Genomic DNA, 13,654 nt, shown 5'->3' with positions numbered 1-13,654 from the left:
TAGTGTATAAATAGACTAGTAGTAATTGTCATTTAAACCTAATCATTTTTCCTTACACTTTTGTAGCCTTCATTGCAGAGTAGTAATATCATTCCTTTTGCTTTCTTAAACCTTGTTCACTAACAATTGGTATCTAGAGCTCCGGTTCGGATCCACAGGGAAACACGGGTGAACGGTGAGGCGTTGTGTGATAGATTTTGGTTCTTGTATTCATGTTAAATCTTGAACAAAATCGTAACAGAATCATATTTTCTAATTCTACGGGATTGGGAAACGCTGTGTTTGGTGATATCTGAGTGACTTGCACAAGGTTGAAGATGAAAGGAAACGGTAGTTTGAACACCAAACTTCCAGTGTTCGATGGTAATAATTGGAATCGTTGAAAGATTTAGATTCATGTGTTGTTTGGCGCTCAATATGTTCTTGATCTCGTCAACGATGGTTATGTTTTAGTTGCACTTCCAAAAAATGCAATTGATGCATAGAGAAATGCTCAGCATGACATGAGGAAGAAAGATCATAAGGTGTTGTTCTTTATCCATCAATGTGTGGATGTGAATGTGTTTGAGAAAATTGTTTATTCGACGACAGTGAAGGAGGCGTGGGACACACTGGTCAGATCTTACAGTGGTGACGCATCAATGAAGAAGGTGAAGCTTCAGTCTCTGAGAAAGTAGTCTGAGAATCTCAACATAAAGAATAACGAGAAGGTCTCTGAGTACATCTCCAGAGTGACTCTGATCACTAATGAGATAAAAGCTTGTGGAAAAACCCTTTCTGAACAGTAATCATAGAGAAGGTATTGAGGTCTCTTACTCCTCAATTTGATTATATTGTTGTAGCAATTGAACATTCTAAAGATATGGACACCATGAGAATAGAAGAGCTGCAAAGTAGTCTAGAGGCGCAAGAGTTGTGTGTGACTGAAAGAACCTCTGAGAGGGAGGTTGAGTAGGCTCTGAAAGCTTCTTTTGTCAAGAAGGACCAGAAGCATAATAGATGTGGTGATAGATTCTAGAAGTCAGAAACCTCTACTTTTGATGAGAAGAAACATCAGAAGGGAAAGGATAAGTCGACAAGAAGAATGTTCAATGTTACTGTTGCAAGCAGTTTGGCCATTTTGCTAAAGATTGCTAGTCAAATAAGGGAAGGAAATCAGAAGAAGCAAATATAGCCAGAGGAGATTCTAATGATGAACCTGTGCTATTGATGACTTCTGAGTCTGATGGAAAATGTTTGGCAGATTGGTGGTATATGGAAACGGGCTGTTCAAATTACTTGACTGGAAATAAACAATGGCCGATAGCTTTTGATTCCAAAAGGATGACAAAGATCAGATATGCTGATGATAAGTAACTTAATGCAGAGGTATGGAAAATGTCAAAGTTAAAGTGAAGAATGGGAAGACTGTTCTAATCAAGGATGTTTGGTATGTTCTTGGAATTAAGAGCAATATGATGAGTGTGGGTTAGCTCATTGAGAAAGGTTTCTCAGTTGTCATGAAAGAAAATCTCTTGAAGTTATTTGATTCCAATCAGAAGGTGATTATGGAATCTGAACAGGGAAGCAACAGAACATTCAATGTGGAGACAGCTAAAACAGAATGTCTTAGTACAGAGGAGGATGAAGGTGATAGTAAGTTGTGGCACAAGAGGTTGAGGCATCTAAACTATAGAAGTCTAGGGCATCTAAGTTATAAGAAGCTTGTGCGTGGAATTCCGAAGATTGTGAAGCCTTTGAAGTCATGTGAGGTATGCATGAAAGGCAAGCAACCCAGATTGCCATTTGTGTCAAAAGTATCCCCAAGAGCAAAATATGCTTTGGGAGTAGTGCATTCTAACGTGTGTGGACCATTTCCAGAACCTTCACTAAGAGGAAATATATATTTTGTCTTTTGTGGATGAGTTCACAAGAATGACGTGGGTTACACTCATTAAGTTTAAGAATGAGGTGTTTACCGAATTCCATAAGTTCAAGGTGAAGGTTGAGATACAAAATGGTCAGAAGTTGAAAATTCTCAGAACGGATGGTGGAGGTGCTCTACAAATTTCCAGAAGTTATGTGATGAGAATGGAATTGAGCATGAGGTTACTGCTCCCATACTCCTCACACGATGGTCTTGATGAAAGAAGAAATCGTACTTTGCTTGTTATGAAGAGAAGCATGTTGAAGGAGAAGAAGCTTCCTAACATCTTATAGGGAGAAGCTGTAGCCACTTCAGCGTATGTGCTCAACAGGTGTCCAACGAAGAAGCTGAAGGAAATTGCTCCTTTAGAGAAGTGGACTAGAGATAAGAAAAGTGTAATCCATCTGAAGGTGTTTGGTTCTGTATGTTACAAACATGTTCCAAAATCTAGAAGACAGAAGCTGGATGATAGAAGTAAGAAATGATTCTGATGAGGTACCACAATACAGGTGCTTAAAAGCTTTATTGTCTAAAAACTAATAAAATTGAAGTCAGCAGAGACGTCATTGTAAAAGAGTCAGAAGCATGGGATTGGAGCAAATATCAATCCATTTCTGGTGTAGTACTAACACTAGAGGTGGTTTCTGAAGAAACTTCAGAAGATTCTGAAGAAGAGTCAGAGCCAGAAGATAATTCTGGAGACTCTAAAGATGAGTCAAATGGTGAATTTGATTCTGATCCAGATTTTGACGATGGTGTAGAATATGGTGGTAATCATAACTCTGAAGGTGGGCCCTCTGAAGGAGGAGCTTCTGAAGGTAGTCCAGCATCTGACGCTGGTCATGACTCTGAAGTTGGAAAATCCAAAGAAAGAGCTTCTGAAGGTGATCCAAAGTCGAAAGGTGGTCAAGCATCTAATATTGTTTAGAGGCCACAACAAATCAGACGAATACCAAGAAGGTTTGCAAAGTTTGACATGTTACAAGATACTGAAGTAGACTCTGAAGGAAAAGTTGTTCAGTGTACCATATTAGTAGACTTTGAATTAGTGGATATTGAAGAAGCTGTCAAGAAAAAAGTATGGCTAAATGCCATGAAAGAAGAACTTGAAGCTATAGAAAGAAACAAGACTTGGGAGTTGATTAAGCTTCCAAAGGAGAAGAAAGCCATCAGCATCAGATGGGTTCAAGATAAAGCTTAAACCAGATGGATAAATTGGCAAGCACAAAGCAAGGCTACTGGCTAGAGGTTTTCTTCAGAAACCTGGGCTAGATTACTTTGATGTGTTTGCGCCTGTAGCTAGACATGAAACAATCAGACTGGTGATTGTTTTAGCTGCAAATAGAAATTAGCATATGATGCATCTGGATGTGAAGTCTGCATTTCTGAATGGTCCGTTACAAGAAGAGGTATATGTATCACAACCTCCTGTATTTGTGAAAAAGAATCAGAAAGGGATGGTGTACAAGTTACATAAAGCCTTTTATGGATTAAAGCAAGCACCCAGAGCTTGAAATTTGAAGATTGATTCATTTTTCAAGAAACATGGATTTCAGAAATGTAAGATGGAATATGGCGTTTATGTACAACATTCTGGAGGCAATATGATTCTGGTGTGTCTCTATGTTGATGACATATTGATGACAGGTGGTTGTTATGAAGAGGTAGTCAAGTTCAAGAAGATTCTGATGAGTGAGTTTGAAATGTCTGACCTAGGAAAGTTGGTATACTTTCTAGGGATGGAGGTATTGTACTCTAAGAAGGGTATAATTTTGCATCAGTTGAAGTATGAACTTGAACTTCTAAAGAGATTTAAGTTGCAGAACTGTAAGGCTTCTATCACTCCATCAGAAACCAATCATAAATTGGATTCTGACTCTGATGGTGAGGATGTGGATGCTAAAACCTTCAAACAGTTGGTTGGTTCTCTAAGGTATTTGTGTAATACCAGACCTGATATTTGCTATGTAGTTGGAATGGTTATTAGGTTCATGAGTAAACCTAAGTGGTCCCATTACTAAGCTGCTGTCATGATTCTGAGGTATATCAAGGAAATTTTGAAGTTTGGAGTACTATTCCCTTCTAGAAGAAAGACAGATTCATATTTGATGAGTTACTCTGATTCTAATTTGTGTGGAGATAGATTTGATAGAAGAAGTTCTTTTGGATACTTCTTTAAGTTTCTGGGAGGTCATATTTCTTGGTGTCCCAAGAAGCAACTTGTTGTTGCACTATCAACGTGTGAAGTTGAGTACATTGCAAGCGATGTAGCTGCATGTCAAGATGTGTGGCTTATGAATCTATTGCAGGACCTAGAGATCAAAGTAGATAATCCTCTGAAGTTGATGATTGATAACAAGTCTGCAATCTCTAACATCCCGATTTTATTATCTATTTATATAGTTAAGTTTATTTGATATTTAATAATTGTTTATTTTATTTAATGATTATTTGGCATGATAATTATTTGATTTGGGTGATTATTATTAATTGAGACTATTTTAGATAGTAGAATTATAATATAATAGGTGGTGGGCCTAATTATTAGAAAGAGTAGTGGGTTGGGTTAAGTCCAATTAATTAAGAGAAGATAGTAAGGAAATAGGGTTTTAGAGTTTACTATCATTTTGAATAGAAAGAATAGAAAGAAGAGAAGAATAACATAGAAGATAAGAAGAGGGGATTTGTAGATTTCTTGAATATTGGAGGAGTTTGAATAGAGGTAAGGGTTAGAATCCAAGTTCTTATAGTTTACATGATTGGGTAATGTTGTATGTGTTAGAAATGGGATTTCAATTAGAGTATTTTCATAATTTCATGAGATTTGTGTTGTTTATGCTTAGAATTGGTAGAAATAACATGTAATAATGATTTCTTACTGGATTCCACGGGTGGATTTTGATTTATAACATGTTTGATGAAGAGAATGTGAGAACCTAACTTTTGGGATTTGGGTGAAATTCATATATTTGCATGATTAATGAGGTTTTGATGAATATAGAGGTCCTTATGTGTTGTATATATGATATGTATGTGAATTTCGTGTGCAATTTTGAGCTAGAACATGAATTTGGGTGTGGGGATGAGAAGGGGATTATGCTGAACTCGTACAGGGAAATGTTCCTTCACTACGATCGCGGCGCGAACAATAGATCGCGGCGCGAACAATAGATCGCGGCGCGAACTGAGTAGTTGGTAGGCTATTGGCTTGTAGTTCGCGGCGCGTCTGTAGGGTGGCGGCGCGACTGTAGGCATATTTGAGAAAAATTCGAATACATGTAACTTTTGATCCGTAACTCTGTTTTATGCGCCGTTCGAAGCGTTATGAAGCTAATGAGATTGTCTATATGATAAAGTAGGATTAGATAGCAATTGTTTAATTTAATTATGATGTTAGTTGGGAATAACATGTAATTATATGTGTATGTTATGGATGAATTGTGCATGATCAATGTTCATGGATGTATTATGTGATATGATAACCGTGGATTATGTGATTGATTGCTAAATGCTAATTGATGTTTGAGATTGGATTGGATGTCATGTTGTGTAATATTGTGCAAAGTTGTAAAGATGTGATTGTGTAGTTTAAGAGATAGAGAGATCGTCTTAAATGCATGAGTCTTGTTTTGTTGCACACGTACACAAGCATGAGTTTTTGAAAGTGGCAATGTTGGGTAATCTTGCAAAGGTTATTTACTTGTCCCAAATCTGACGCCGAATGAGATTTGAAAGCTTAACGCGGAATGAGGCTTTTGAGGTGGTTATCTAGTCTATAGAGGAAAGACAGTCGGCATGACCGGAAATGATAACGGATGGGATCCACATGCATATTACATAGAGTCACACTTGAGTCGCACGTGTCGGTGTGAATTGTGTTTTGTGTGATTTTGCAATATGATTGGCTTGGATTGATTATGTGATAAGTGATGCATAATGTGAATTTTATGTGATAGTTGTATACTTGATGGCATTTCATTAGTGGGTTATAATTGTTGAAATAGTAATTAGATATAATTACTCGAATGATGGAATTTGGTGACCTAGCGATGAAACATGTTAATTTTGATGTATGGTTATAAAAGCATGTTTTTATAAAGAGTGATGAATTGTGAAATGTATGCTTGTTTGTATTACATTTCCCATTATTATGTTTGCTATAAGAAGTTGAATTCTCACCCTTCTGTTTGAATGTTATCCTTCGTTGGTAACGTGCAGGTTCCGACGAGTAGTAGCTTGTCCGAGGATTTAGCCGAGGAGCTCCTGAGTTTGTTATTGGATTAGGTAGCGAGTCATATGCTCTGATCATGTAACACTTGGGGGGATATTCTTTAGACTTATGCTTATGTTTGGATATTGCTATTTCCTATGTTTTGTTGGATATTCGGATGTATTTGTTTAAGATCTCGATATGTTGTTTAAGGCTATGTGGCCAAGATTGTGGATTTCAAATGAGTATGTGGATTTAAATGTTTATTTGAATTCGGTAGATGAATATAGTATGAGATATATTCATTGAAACTTTTAATAGCAATTCAATTGTTTTCCGCAAGCGTTTATGCATAATGTATGAAAGCATGAGATTTACATTTGTGTTACAATATGATCTTTGCATATTAAGAATGTTGGATGTTTGTTTTAGGTTTTCATTGTGTTGGAAATAACATGTGACGCCCTTTTACTTATGCATGATTACTCTGTAAGATGATATATATATATATATATATATATATATATATATATATATATATATATTTGGGGTTAGAAAAGGGGTGTTACACAATCAATCTTGCCAAGAATCCAGTACTACACGGAAGAAGAAAACATATAGAGACAAAGTGTCATTTCTGAGAAGTTAAGTCCAAAACGAAGTACTAGAAGTTGTGCACTATAGCACCCAGAAGCAGGTGGCAGACGTTCTGACGAAGGCAATCAAGAGAAATCAATTTATTTTCTTAAGGGATGGAAATGGTGTTGTTAGTTTTGTATAGAAAATCCTAAATTAAGGGATGATATTGAAGGGTAATTTAGTATTTTAGTATGTTGCCTATGTGACCCTAGTTTTCAGTTTATTAATAGACTATTAGTAGTTTTCATTTAAACCTAATCATTTTTCCTTACACTAATTTGTAGCCGTCATTGCAGAGTAGTAATATCTTTCCTCTTGCTTTCTTAATCCTTGTGCACTAACAAATACTATGGTATAATTATTAAGATATATTGCCCAAGTGGGAGATTGTTAGAATATTTATATTTAAATATTATTTAAGGTGACAGGTAGAGTGAGACATTAATCAAGTCCCTCATCATAGGCCATATATATAACAATCATTAGATTAAATGGGTTCACTGGTGTTATCACGTTCCATACCACCAGGGCCGGTCCTTTGAATTTTGATACCTTGGGCGAATCAAAAGAGTGGTGCCCCTATATTTTTTTAACAATTAATACATAAAGATAAAAAAAATTGAATAAAAAACACATTTTCATTTGACATTGTGCAAAAAGAATACAAGTATTGATCTTTGAATCAATGTTTATACTGCATCAAAATATAAACCACTATAAAGGGAATTATTCTTCTTCTTTTTCTTCTTCTTTTTGATCTGATCTTTTTTCCTATAAAAAATTGACCAAACCTTTAAAATTATTTAAATATCAACCTCTTAGCATTTTTTGTTGCAAAATCATTAATAATTTGGTCATAATCAAGGTTTTTCAAAAAATTATTTCCAATTGAAATCAACGTAAGACTATTTAATATATCTTGTGACTTAATAGATCTCAAATAAGATTTTAATAATTATAATTTAGAAAAACTTCTTTCAAGCAGATGCATCATTGATAGGAATAGTCAATATTATTCTATAAGCTATTCATGCATTAGGAAAATAATTAAAAATCTTTAAAGAACTCAGTATCATATAGCTTGATTTTGATTCAACTGTTAAAACTTCTCTAATAACTTTCAATTCTTCAAACAAAATTTTCCCATCAAGATCAACAGCTTAATCCAAATTTGATCAGTCGAAAGATTTATAACCTTTCAAATAACATTATCAATAATATAAAATATTCTCTATATCATTATTTTAATTTTAGTGCCTCAATTAAATTTGTTAGTTGCTAAAATTATGGATATTAATTGATTTTATTTTAGGGGAATTAATTGATTGTATTCTATATTTTATTTATGGAAAATTATATTATTTTATTAATTTTGACTTTGTAATGCCCCTATAATTTTGTTAGTAAGTATTTTTTTTTAAATTCTAATAAGTTCTTTTATTTTAAAAAAATTCTTTTAATATATAAAAGAGTAAAAAAATATTTTGGTGCCCCTAAAATTATGGGGCCCTGGGCTCCCGCCCCGCGAGCCCATGCTCAGGGCCACCCCTGCATACCACTTTGAATACTATGTATTTCCTTTTTTTCATCTGATGTTACACAACATCCCCACATAGCCCTTTTGTCGAGTGACAGATCTCGACTAAACAGAATCCCACGTCTTTGTCGACGACAAATAACTTACTTTTACATTTTATGATGATACATAATGATTGTTAAATGTGATTCATGGTGAAAGATTTAACTAGTACTCCACCCTAGAAGTTACCATTATGTAATTATTATATTTCAATAATTATAATGTGCGCAAATATATTTATATGAATTATACTATATATTTATCAAATTAAAAGTCTTAATTGATTAAGTGTTCAAAGTTTAAAAATTGGATATAAACTCAAATATGAGTAGACGTCAAGATGAACCATTTTGAAATAATAAAAACCTAATTAGCCATCACCCTGTATATTATATATCACCCTATATATTATATAGATTATGGAAACCTAATTGACGATCACATAAGCAATTTATCTATTTTTAACATCTGAAGAGTATTCAAAACATTATGATTCATAATGAAAACTAGTAGAAGACCCGTGCGTCCGCACGGGTAATTCATATCTTAATGTGAATAATATAGTACAAACGAAATTAGCACATATATCTTAATGGTTCTTAAGAATATACTTTAAAATGTTAACATGAAACATCATCCTTGAAAGTGAAATATTACAAATATCACTCATAACTATAAATATGTACGGTATTGTGGTGATTGTGACCCGTGAAAATCATGAGTTTCAGTAATAAAATTTCATAGGAGTTAGTAAAAGTTACATTGAGTCTAGTACCTAAGGATTTGTTACAAAATTTATAAATTTTCAAATGCATAATTGGTAAATTTATCTTATACATAGTATAAAATATATTTAAAAGCATATATAAATTTGAAATAAATTATTTAATTGTAAAATAACAATTATCATAAAATTCAATTGTATTAAAAAAATCATACCAAATTAAAAGAAAAAAGGGATCAGTGAGATGAAGAAAAAAATAAAAATCTTGATATTTGAAATTAAAAATTTTGTTTCTCAAATAAAGATTATTGTTGATTAAAATAAAATAGACATTGTGTTGATTGTGACTCATAAGATTAAATATTTTATTATCGTATTTATATGTTAATTTTGTATATGATATCCATTAATCATCTGAGAGTTATCAAACAATATTAAGTTATCAAAAAATATTAAGGTATTTGTTTGTTTTCTTAAAGAATTTAATAGAAATACATCGACAAGAAATTTTTCACGGTCAATTAATCACAATAAAATGTTTGACTTTCATTTTAACTTTTTTAAAGTAATATAATTGAATGGTTATGATGTATTGATAATGTAAATTTTTTTACAATAAATTCTTTTTTAAACTAAACATCAATACATTCTTTAAGTCATTATATTTATTACTCTAAAATAATATTCACATAAAACAACATATAAATCACTGCCTATTTAGAATTATCAATTTACTAAGAATTTTAAAAGCAAAAAAATTTATCAACCTTAGTTATCAAGTAACGCTTAATCACTTAATTCTCATAACTTAATTTTCATATTAAATTAAATAACGATGATTTATTTTTAAGAATAGAATATTTAATCACCCTTTCTAATAATTCAGTCTTTATAAAAATAGGAAACATAATTAAAACAGTTAAAATAGAGAAACTTAACTCTAACTGAGTGAGTTTCTCAAGGGATAAGCTAAATAATGCAAAGGATTAAAACCAGTCACAGCCTTTATTTTTAAGTTTACATAGTCCTATATCTATTAGTTATATATAATATACATGGCTCAATGTAAATAATATTAAAGTATAATGTTGCATTCTTTCTAAGAGTATGAATATGTTTAAAAATAATAAAATCACATGTTGTTAAGTTCCATGATAAAATCCTAGGCTGCTAAATAATACTGATGCCTAGAGCTACCGTTTGAAAGTTGATAGAGTGAGAAAGTATAACTTCATGACACAATGCTAGTGTTGTACTTGTATATGAAAAGTAGTTTATTGGACAGGTCCTTGAGGTCCAAGTGTTTATGTTAAGTACCAATTTGAAAAAGCCAATTGAATTTCTCTCATATTTAGTGTTGATTTTATGCTTTTCACATAAGAAAAAAGATTTTATGTCAATCAACTCCAAAAAGGAAATTGAATATATGGTGATCTTATGAATTTGGTAAAACTTTATCAGTGATGTCCAAGTGATTTTATGCAGCATAAGTCATCTAACTATGTCAGTGGTAAAACTACAGTGAGTCATGCTTTTCACAATTTTCTTCTATGAGTTTATGAAACAGAAAAAGTGAAGGGATCCTGAAGTAAAATCTCACGTTGAATGACTAATGTTTACTAAGCAGAGCTGATCCAAAAAGTTTAATGCATTATTGTTATGGTTACATAAAACCATGCATTCATACAATAGATATAAAAGTGTGCATAAACTTAGAAAAAATGCATAAAATTGCAGAATCAAATAGACAAATGGCTATAAATCTAATCACAATCAAACTGTAGTATAACCCATAATTGAGTCGAAACCGAAAAAATGCAAGAATTCCAAAACGCAATCAATTCTGAACACAACGTAAATCAAATTCCGAACTGGAACAAAACTCGATTTGAAATAGAAACAAACCTTCATGAACCCCAAACATAACCTTGAAGCTCAAATAGATACACAAAACCGAAATTGAAATAATTCAAAATCGTTCACACTTAACCACTTTAACATACTCATATAAGTTAAGTTTTCAATACATAAGCTTTAACTTTAAACAATGTAATTTGTGATGAGCAATTCACTTTCTGAATAATTTGCATTTTATTGAAAATGGAATTATAAAATATAAATGAGTTAATTCCTGTCAAAGTAACACAAAGGCTGCATCAACAGAATCTGTGCAAAGGACCACAAGGGTAATTTCACACAGACAAAGAGTCACATGGCCAGGAAACAGCTCTTCACACAATGTCTGATTCAATTGCTGAAATCATCATCACTGCTTTGTTATCCAAGAGATAAGAATTGGAATAGAAAAGAGAGTATATGTGTGTATGTATGTAAATGTGCAGAGCTGTTAGCAAATTTCACTGAGAAGGATCATCGACATCATCACTGCATTGTTATCTAAGAGATGACAATTAGAATAGAAAAGAGAGTATATGTGTGTATGTATGTATATGTGCAGAGCTGCTAGCAAATTTCATTGAGAAGGATCATCGACTTGCACAGCAACTCAGAGTGTGGAGCCTCGTAATTAAACTAACAACTAATGTGTGTAAACCATGATTGTAGGGTTATAGAGGAAGGCTCAGATTCACCTTATCTTAAACAAAAAGTGGAAGAAAAGAGCCTCACCACGGGTGCATTATCAGTATCTATAGAATGAACCATGATGGTATTTTCAAATAGATACTGTAACACCATGCCAGTAGCCAGGTTCTTCAACCTGTTGTCTGATCTAAAAGTTGAAAACAACATCATAGCCTCCAAGTATCCTCTACCAAGAAACTTACATAATAATAAGATATTGTTGAATGTGCAAGTCATATAAGAGGTTCCAAGTGCAAAAACAGAAGATTACTAATTTATAAAACACACAGAGCAGTGAAATTTAATGATTAGATATGACTTACCCAAGCTCGGAGAGCTTAAGGTGTACTTCAGCATAATTGGCAAAGAAGGCATCTTCTATAACTGAAATGGATAAAAAGAATGATCTTCGTGAGTGTCTCACATGGATCAATAACATATAATTATCAAGAGACAAGAAGCTAAAATGACTTGAAATTTCATACACGTATAGGACTTGCCACCGCTTTAAAATCAGTGAATCTCATTTAGAATCGTGGCAAAGATGTAGGCCCCGCATTAAAGTCATCAAGAGCAAACCAAAATATACATGCTTTATCAAAAAACTGCACCATGTAAATCAACTTTGCTCAAACCAGATCCAGGAAATAGAATAATTAATTCAGTAATAATCTTTACCTTTTGAACCACATAATTACCAAAGACATCATTCATCAAAACCATGTTTATCTTATGTAGTTGTTTTTTCAAGCTTCTGTTGAATAAATCGGCTCCCATATTCATTTGCAGTGTCAACGATAGCAACCTAATTCAATTTAATTTCAATGGTAGAATAAAAATACATCAAAAACCAACAAACAAAAAAATATACATGAATTCGACAACATATCCAGTAATTTCAGAGAGCTCAAAACACTTGGCTTTATTGCTCTTGAACACTACCAACAGAGAAGAAGCAAAGCTTTCATCCATGTCCACAGTATCTACATGCCAAGGTCCCATGATCCCAGATGATTTCCTAATTTCCTTCAGCTAGTCGTCCAATTATACTCTGCACATAGAAATTATGGTCATATGGGAAGTCTCCAAACAAATGCAGATGCGCAAATGCCAACTTACCATTACAGTGGTGTTAGATACATTTGCAACATAGTAATTATTTTCTAACCTGGGAAGTATTAACATCTAACTCATGAGCTATTATTACAGCTAATTCAGTAAAGTGATGTTTCATATCATGATCATGTTATGTCAAATGTTGTGGATAATTTTGAATTCCGTTCTTTCATAATTGTAGATGTGTACTTCTAAAAGGGAAAAGAAATAAAAATAGAAAATAAACCTTGTTATCAATAGTTAGTCATGGGATGTCTACATACTTGATCTGCAGACCCTCCTCCAACTGTTTCTGAAAAAAAAAAGTTAAATTTACTCAAGGCATATAAGCGACCAATACCTAGTATCTACAACTCCGTGCTTTAATAGCTAATTGTGCAGCAACATCTGATGAGATACAAGAAATCAGCTAATTGTGCAGCAACATCTGATGAGATACAAGAAATCATACCGCTACGATCTTGTAGCTTGTCAAATACTTCTTCAGCTTCCTTAAACTTGTTCCCCTGCAGTTGAATCAATTATATGAATCTGAAATTGAAAGCCCGCACTCAATAACAGTCTATGCAATATTCACAGTCAACAAAATAAATTCAAAACAAATATAATTCCAAAAAGCAGTACCGCCATTTCTTAAACAATCTCCATGATAAAAAAAATACAACAATAACTCATTTTTAACATCAAAACACAAGGTCAAGGTTAAAGGGAACAATTTCTTACCTGAGTGAAGATGGGTTCAATGGGTTGAAGCTGAGTTGCTGAAAAACCAGACGAAAGAGAGTGAAAACATGGAGGTGGTGATGGTCGTGGATATGGAGACGGCGGTTTTGGGTTTTGGGTGTCTGTGAATATGAATAGAGAGAAGGAAAGAGGAAAAAAAAGAGAGAGAAAGAG

General features: G+C 33.2%; 1 protein-coding gene and 1 long non-coding RNA gene across 7 annotated transcripts in view; one reads left to right on the top strand and one right to left on the bottom strand.

Annotated features, from left to right (window-relative positions):
- Positions 1-3,471: 3,471 nt before the first annotated feature.
- Positions 3,472-3,927, top strand: LOC131644954 (uncharacterized mitochondrial protein AtMg00810-like). The gene has a single exon (XM_058915619.1). It carries the CDS (start codon positions 3,472-3,474, stop codon positions 3,925-3,927), a length of 456 nt encoding a protein of 151 aa, XP_058771602.1.
- Positions 3,928-10,377: 6,450 nt separating this feature from the next.
- Positions 10,378-13,654, bottom strand: part of LOC131600599 (uncharacterized) — a 3,400-nt gene continuing 123 nt past the window's right edge. Inside the window, exons 1-7 of one of the 6 annotated variants that reach the window (XR_009283242.1) lie at positions 13,481-13,654; positions 13,209-13,263; positions 12,984-13,049; positions 12,584-12,692; positions 12,320-12,446; positions 12,127-12,246; positions 10,378-12,025 (exon numbers count right to left, since the gene is read on the bottom strand). The exon at positions 13,481-13,654 is cut by the window's right edge and continues 119 nt beyond it. This is a non-coding gene — a long non-coding RNA (uncharacterized LOC131600599). Of the gene's footprint in view, positions 12,026-12,126; positions 12,693-12,983; positions 13,050-13,208; positions 13,289-13,480 lie in introns of all 6 variants that reach the window. The other 5 variants (XR_009283248.1, XR_009283230.1, XR_009283236.1 and 2 more) reach the window with 5 other exon arrangements.

Source organism: Vicia villosa, linkage group LG1, assembly GCF_029867415.1.
Source record: "Vicia villosa cultivar HV-30 ecotype Madison, WI linkage group LG1, Vvil1.0, whole genome shotgun sequence".
NCBI lineage: Eukaryota > Viridiplantae > Streptophyta > Magnoliopsida > Fabales > Fabaceae > Vicia > Vicia villosa.
This window is presented reverse-complemented; position numbering and strand designations above follow the sequence as displayed.

Bases quoted from the DNA above. Each gene is read 5' to 3' on its own strand.
- LOC131644954 (XM_058915619.1), top strand. From the start codon at position 3,472: ATGGAATATGGCGTTTATGTACAACATTCTGGAGGCAATATGATTCTG.